The sequence below is a fragment of the Coloeus monedula genome (genome assembly GCF_965178545.1).
Source record: "Coloeus monedula genome assembly, chromosome: 4".
Classification (NCBI taxonomy): domain Eukaryota; kingdom Metazoa; phylum Chordata; class Aves; order Passeriformes; family Corvidae; genus Coloeus; species Coloeus monedula.
Genome location: NC_138784.1, coordinates 3,980,273 through 3,988,278, shown reverse-complemented (window position 1 = coordinate 3,988,278; position 8,006 = coordinate 3,980,273). Strand labels below are relative to the sequence as shown.

At 38.8% G+C, this 8,006-nt stretch overlaps 1 protein-coding gene across 9 annotated transcripts in view; it reads right to left on the bottom strand.

Moving 5' to 3' along the window:
• Positions 1-2,051: 2,051 nt before the first annotated feature.
• Positions 2,052-8,006, bottom strand: part of CALD1 (caldesmon 1) — a 177,422-nt gene continuing 171,467 nt past the window's right edge. For 5 of the 9 annotated variants that reach the window (XM_082280726.1, XM_082280725.1, XM_082280730.1 and 2 more), the window contains 4 exons: positions 7,523-7,618; positions 5,078-5,158; positions 4,801-4,834; positions 2,052-3,724 (listed from right to left, as the gene is read on the bottom strand). In XM_082280726.1, the coding sequence (XP_082136852.1) occupies positions 3,693-3,724; positions 4,801-4,834; positions 5,078-5,158; positions 7,523-7,618 (243 nt within the window). In that variant the 3' untranslated portion in view covers positions 2,052-3,692. Of the gene's footprint in view, positions 3,725-4,800; positions 4,835-5,077; positions 5,159-6,567; positions 6,659-7,522; positions 7,619-8,006 lie in introns of those variants that run through there. The other 4 variants (XM_082280728.1, XM_082280731.1, XR_014226373.1 and 1 more) reach the window with 3 other exon arrangements.

The window sequence follows — 8,006 nt, the reverse complement described above, 5'->3', positions numbered from 1 at the left end:
ATGCAAGAGGTTTCTGCAAGACCTCCCTCCATTTAACTCCTCCCAGGCCAGAAGATGTACTCTGCAGCTTGATCTTCATTTCTTCTTCTGTGCTTGATAATCGTTATGAGCAGTTACTTTTCCTCCTTTTTTTTAAGGAGGAAACCACTAAGAATGCTGTAAGAATGCAGCAATAAGGGCGGGGTTTTTGTAAAGATACTTAGCAGAAGTCTGGTTTTGATTTGAAAAGTAAAAAGACAATGTATTTTCATTTCCTTTTTATCTGGTCTTCCTTAATTAGAGACATGTTTAACAAAAAACTACTTACATGGAGTTTTTTATATGTTCCTTCCAGTGTGATCAGTCATACTGGCTCATGAGTCACTGTCAAAGAATGCTCTAATTACATTGCTTTTTCTATATTTGTGATTTTTATAGAGTGTATTTTTAATGCTTTAATGTCTTATATGAATAAAGTTTTATTAGCAACAGAAGTTGATCAGTGTAGTGCTTAAATTATTTTATATAGTTAGGCATGGTTTTCTAAAGTCTGGGGTTTTACAAATTTTAATAGAGATAGAAATAAGTTTCTATAATTCCTGTACAAGGGCAGGACGTACACATCTCTGTGTGGCTTATGCTTCAAAACAGGATTGTGCTCTAGCTAGGACCTAAAGAACAAAGTTGTACCTGTTGCCTCACACAGCCCTTCCTCTGAATACCTAGAAACTGAACTCCTGTGTGATTAGTGGTGAAAGTTGAAGACAGCATCACAGGCAGTGACAACTCACAGTCAAATCCAGCCAGCCAAACATACGGGCTGCCTCCAACATCAGACTGGGAGTCTCAAATATAAACTCAGATTTTTGCAACTCTGCTGCCAGCATCCAGAATATTACATTCAGACACATGCTGGCTTTATCTAAGGAAAGCATGGAAGAACTCTTCTTTAAAAACACCAAAGCAAACACTGAGATAGCCTCACAGTTAATTGCTCTAAAATATTGTCAGATAGATTTTGCTAGGCCAAGCTGGTTTGTGGCATTTTATATGTTGATAGGAGAAAGTCTGGCTAGAATGTGGAGTCAGCTGCAGGAAAGCCAACCATGATTTGGTATTGTCTGAAAAATCATCACTTCACAATGATGTTGAAACATCAAGAAATCTTGCAGTGCTGCTGAGTCAGCCACCGAGATTTGCCCTTGGTGAATTCTGCCAGGGGTGAGCAAACCACGGCCACTTTACAGTGTTTCCTAAAAACAAACCCCGTTGTGCACAGCACACTTCCACACTCTCAAAAAGGCAATAACCAGGAGCAGAAGAAACTTACCACCTTCAGCAAGGGCCAGTGTCACTTCAGCAATGCTTGTGGTGACCCGTGGTGACACAGCCGGGCCTTGCAGGGCAGGAGAACAGGCACGAGCCCGAGCATCCCAGCTCTTTGCAGGTCAAATTAGGCAGCATCCAATTATTTCTCCCCCAGTAGTTCATAAAGCCAGGCTTGCTGCAGCCTTCCCATGGAGCTGGCAGCAGCCTGGGGGCCTCTTTTGGATGACCATGACCTGCTTAGAGTAGGGCATTGCATGCTGTACTGCTGTTAAAGCAAAAATGAAGGGGCACAGGAGGATGACAATCAGGAGGTGTCCCCGGGATCATCCAAGCCTGGAAGCACATTCCACTGGGGGAGACAGAAGAAATGCAGTGGCTCTCACTCAGAAAACTTGTTTCAAAGCAGGGAAGCCGACAGCTGCACCGCTAGGTCAGTGTCAGAACACCTTCTGTTGAGCACACCGCCTTGCAGACGATGCTCAGCTCCCATCCTGTACTGATCAGTGTGACAATTAAGATGATTTCCCTCCCCCCACCTTGGGAATATAGTTGTTAAAGCTGCCAATTTTACGACCTGTCTGTCTCCTGAAGGATAGTACATCAGGAGAGAGGTCCTTAGGGATTCTTTACCTTATCTCACAGGGACTTAGCACAACTCCTATCCCACTTACAACAACTGGTCCATTCCTACCCATTAACAAACAGGGGGCTGCTGATGGAAATATTCCATTTATTGTGGATGCAGTTTCAGGATACATTGTTTGAACAAATTGTTTTTATTGCAGCTATCAGTTGTAATTGAAAGACTCAGAGGAGTGTTTACAAAACCCCCAAACAAAAAACATGACAACTCACAGACAATGTCAGGCACAGTTTCACCCCCTACAGATAATTTCGTGCATCTCTATATGTAAACAAGATGTTTCAGCCAAGCAGGGGAGCTCAGCTTTGGGTTGAAATTATAACATTACACTTCTTCAGGAAGAAGTCAGATGCTGTAAGACATGGAAGTGGTGAAAAGGGAGATCCTGGGGGTTCTAATGCACAACAAAGCTGTTAACAACATGCTCAGGGGCTACTTGAGTTGCTCAGTTTATGCCACCCATACACTGTAGGATGTAAATGCTAAACTGTATGGCATGTAAATTCAAACCAAGCTGACGTCTTATAGCCATGTGTTTACTATATACAAATGAAAACATCTGTAAATAAGATATTCAGGAGAGAGAGGTAAAAAGAAGCATTACAAAGATAGAGGTTTACTTCATTTTCGGTGGACCTGGTGTACGGCACTGATGGATGGCAAGATTTAGTGTACAGTCATTTGAAACAAGCTCCAACTCTGTTTACATCTTTTTCTTTTTAATTATGGTAGTTTTATATAAATTAAACTACAAGGTTTTATACAAGTGACCTATTTTTGACCCTCTATACCCTTACCTTTTCCTCTTTTAAAAACTATACTTTCTTTTTAATTACCCATTACTGGGCAACTGACATTTAAATTTTTTTTAATACTTATCTCACCATACCTCTAATGGCAATTATGAAATCTTACTATAGAAAAGTGTGTGATTTTGTCTTTATTTTTTTTTAAGCTGTGATATTGGCTAATTATGTATGTTTATTGCTAAATATAATACTCTAGCACATATTAAAGCATTCTACCATTAGTAGTGCCTTTAGGCTAAACTTTGTAAAGCTATGTGTGTATATATATTCTAGATTGCAATCATTACTAGTCACTAACAACAAAAAGAAATATCAGTACCGCTGTCAGCTAACATAATCATCCAAATTTAGGTATTAACTTAAACTAGAATGGAAAAATTGATACTTAAAAAAAGTATAAAACAAAACAAAACAAAAAAAAATTAAAACACGTTATTGATGCAGTATTTCTCATGACATGGGCAACTTACAGAAAATATTACATTGTCAACTAAAGATATTTCTTCCATGCCTTAATCTAAAGTGCAGAAAGAAAACGACTTCTGTATCACAAAAGTAACCATTGTTTTTATAGGTTTACTGCACACCTTTCCCAAGCAACTTTACTTTACACACGTTTTGGGCTGACCTCTAATGCCAGTTGAAATCACTGTTCAGATCCATAGTTAGTTATGACTATCAGTAGGAGAGTCTATGTATTTCACAGCATGGGTTTCTTTAGGAATAAAGGCTCTTGTGCAAAGGCAGTACTATTCTGATGAATGCCTAGACTGATTATTAAATACAGTGCTAATATACATGGTTTTAACTGGGATAATGCAAAAAGACATTTTGGTAAATAAACATAAATATAAAAAGAACAATTTAGCACTTTTTCCTTTTTTTTTTTTTTTTTTCCCCAAACCGACTGGTCCAGCGTCTTTAGTGGCCTTCTACGGTTCTTTCTCAAATTGTCTCAAACCTGCTGAGAAAGAGACAGATTAAATATGGCTTGAAACAACCCAAACACCTCTCTAGAACAGAAAAGGCACAGCTCTAAGCTCACACACAAGACAACAAGACACGAGCTGGGTGCTGCTCTGAGGTGCTCCCCAAGAGGACAAAAAGCAGAATTTCAGCCTCTGAGGAGAGGCTCAGCAGTGCCCAAACCCCTCTGCTGGGGCTGCTCCTGTGGGTGGAGAACCCCTTCCACGGCAGCACGGCTGCACTAACACTGAGTGAGCCCAAAAACCCCTCTCCTGACACTTCGGTTTTAAAAAAGGAGAAGAGGAGCAAAACAATTCTGTTTTACATGACTCTAAACCAACAAGAAAAGTTCACAGGCATACCATACCTCTGGCTTTACACAAAAACACTAAAAAAGGGTGTGCACTTTTACACATATTAAAGTGTAGAAAACCAAGAGTTTTCCTATGTTTGAACCTTTCACTCTTAGCAAAGAGTCGAGGGATGTTGCAAAGCATCCTTAAAGCTATTAAATTGGTCAGTGAACTTCTGTTCTTCCCCACTGGTCCTTAGCCCCATAATTAGTTTAATTGGCTTTATTTGGAGTGCTTTAGGTTAAAATAAAAATAAAAAGCTAGGAGAGCTATTTTGTTGATTTCTTTCTGCAAAACTAGGTTGTGTTTCACCAACCAGTAGTTTCAAAATGACAATAGTACAACTGGTTTTGCCTTGAAAAGACACCAATGCACAGCTCCAGCAAAAGCAGTTTCTCAACCATTCATGTTTCAGTGATATTGCAAGGGAGCTTTTGAAAGGCAAAAGGGGTTTTTGGCATCAGTGTGAACAGCTGCAGAATTTTAAAACAGGTACACCTGTGCAAAAAAGGGGCAAAGTTTCTGTACTACCATGTGTATTACAATATGTGCATTGTATGGTTATATTTATATTATTAAATATTGTACCTATGATTTTATTAAATACACATATAATAATGTATGTTAGCATTGTATGTATAATATGATTGTATTACATACATGTATAATGTGTATTAAACTATAGAAAGTGGTGCAATGTATGCATTATGGCATTACTTACCATTAGTCTCTGATTTTTTCCCCATAGCTGATACCTGTTTGAAAAAAGCAAAAAGCCATTATTAAAATTCAGTATTGGAGAACATTGCTATTTATAACAGGGAAAAAAAATTAACTCCATGCAAAGGACAGATGTCCACACATCACAGAGCTCTGCCAAACAGGAATATAAAAGTGATACACTGCTTTCTGCACCTCATTGTACTTTCTTTTATAGATAAAAAGGTGGGTTAGTAACAGAATATTACCCTCTAAACACTGCCCACAAGTGTTATTACCTTAGAAGAAGCAGCTGGCTTCTCCACTGACTGCTTCTCCCAGAGATTACGTTTGCCAGATACATCTCCTGGTCTTAAATCCTGTATTTTTAATGTCAGAGAACAGAAACCAACATTAGTTCAGGTTTATTTTCACTCATGAAAGAAAAAGTTAGAATGCAACTTCCTCATGAGAGAAGTGGAGGAACATCCACCAGAGGTAAATACTATATTGTCTATCAGTTATAAAGAATTATATTTCATAAAATGACTCCACACATATCCATGTTCTAAGACAAAAAACAATCCTGTTGCATATATTTCATATGGCACAGACTGGTCTTAACCCAGTATGTCCAACCAAGGCAGCAAAGAGTTACTGCACCATCAGATTTTTACAAAAAAAACCAAATCCAATCTTTGCAGAAAAAAACCCCACATTTCTTCAGGGACAGTATTCATAAGTAGCTTGTCTTGGTTATTTTAGATCAAAATAAAAATATTTTATTAAAAAATTGCAAAAAAAGTAGAGAAGGACTTTTAATACAACAGAAAAGCAGATCCTATTCTGCATTCTTAAATACAGATTTCAGCATTTATCACTGTAGTCCTTCATATCCATTTTAATTTCCACTGCATCCTTTGAAACCTTAGGATGTGCCAATCATTAGCCTGAGAGGAAAAAGAAATAGATGAAGTAAAGTCATTAAAGAATAGTAGTATTCTCTGAAAATGAGACTATTATAGAGCCTTTAATCAAAACTCCATAAAAATGCCAATTACCTTCTTGGGCAGAAGGAGGGCTACGTCTGAAAATGACATCTGTTAGGTAGATGGATTGATATCTACCTCTGTGCATGGCAAACAAAAGACTCAAACAAGTTTGAACACAAGTACTCTCCTTTTCAGGAAGTATTCAAGTCCTGCATGGCTTCCAGAATTTTGCACTTGCCATGCATAGGGAGTTTTCTGCACATGAGCATTTCTACCTGTAAAATGCTCAGTGATGTTTGGAAATGAGATTTCTGCAAGGGGTATTTGTACCCAACAGAGATCCTCTAGAACTGATCACAATTTGCAGCCACAGAGGGTTGCTGATGATTAAAACTTCAAGCCAATTCTGCACTTTAAGGAAGGATTTCAGTAGTAACAGAGGAAGGAAGAAAACAACCACCTTGCAGTTGACCTTATCACAAAGCCACTTGAAGTGGACATTATCACAAAACCATTTCCATAGTCCTGAAATAATTTGGGACCTGTGATTTAGGTTCACCATAAACTGAAATCTTTGTTCTACCTTGAATTTGAAATTGTTCCAAAACCCACAAGAGTCTTGATGGTCACAAAAACTTTGAACATTTCTTTATTTTGGCAGAATGTGATGGGGGTAAGAAGTTATTTGCTAAATAAGAAATTCTAGGCTTCCCTTCAATTTATCCTGACTTGAAAAAGTAAAAACCACACATTATAGATGTATATAAACCTTTATAGTCAATTATAAACAGGTTTACCTGACCAACTTAGCAAACAGACCCCCAAAGAAGAAGAATAGGAGGAGGGCACGTTCCTTCAAGCAGAGACATTGAAAGAAGAAAGAACAATCTATTGAGAAAGAGGGAAATTAAGACATAGATAGAAATAGCTGGCTGAGGGAAAAACAAGAGATTAGTTTTACATTATCCAAAAGATGCAACTTAAAAGAAAGAGAGAAAAATCTGGAGGCAGATTCTATAGTGGACAATGCTGCAAATTTCAAACTCCTCTTTAGGACAAATAGGAGGGTGAGTTGAGAAAGTGTTTTTCAGGCTGCACTTTTATAAAGGGCGGGTGGACTGGCAGAAAAACACTGCACAAGGATATGGGAAGAAACCAGTTCTTTAACAAAATCCTAAAGTTGAATCATTAACATCCATCCAATATGGACATTTATATTCCAGTTCCTTATCCTTCCCCATCCCACAGTTACCTTTTCATGCTCCTTCCCACACCCACAGTGCTGCTTATTACCTCAATAGCATTTTCTGCTCTGATTCTTGCTGCAGTAATGGGCAGGCTAAAGGGCCTTCGTTAGAAATTACATTTAGGCTCATAAAGAATTAAACTATTTCAGTTGTGTTTTAAAACACACTTGGAAGATTTTTACAGGGCAGGGGCCAAACCACAAGTGTGTGTAAGTGTGCACCCCGGGGTCTGTGGCTGGTAATTTCTAAATTAATGGTAAGGCTTTCACAGGTGGGAAATTAATGTCCTTCTCTACCAGAGAAGTGCTTCTCTAAGGTGAGAACTGCCCTGTTTCCTCTCCCTGTTTCCTGACTGCCAAGGAGTCAGCAGCCAGAGGGCCTCTGTGAGCTTCCAAGAAGACACAAAGCAGAGCTCCTCCAAAGGTCACCAGCTGCTGGAGGAAACAGCCTCTGCCCGAGGAGAAAAGCCACCTACTGAAGAGATGGTTGTTCCCAGTTTACTTACAGAAGGTTTTGGAGCAGGCGATTTGTTGCTCTCTGGGGTCTTGGTCAACCACTCGTTGATACGACTGGAGACACCAACCTTCAGTCCAGCAGTTTCCTGCAAAATGATAAAATCCAAACAGAAGACTTTCAGAATGGCTTTTGCTCTGTTTTTCGTGGTTTAGATTTAAAAGCAAAGCCAAGCCTAATAGAGAGGTCCTCGTTGAGCCTATGGCTCGCTCAGAGACACCCTGTGTGCTCTGAAGGTATTGTCCCTCTGAATTACACAGTGCTGCTGCCCTCTACTTTTCAAAAATGATACACATGGACTGACAAAAACATCTCCACTTTACTGCTACCCCAGAAATAACAGACATCAACATGTGGTTTCTACCACAAGCCCAAACTCCAAAAATCTTTAGCTTAATAGAAGAGATAACAGTCCAAATCTACCTTTTTTCTCTTGTGAAATTAATTTTTTTCAAAAAAAGCACACAACAGAGAAG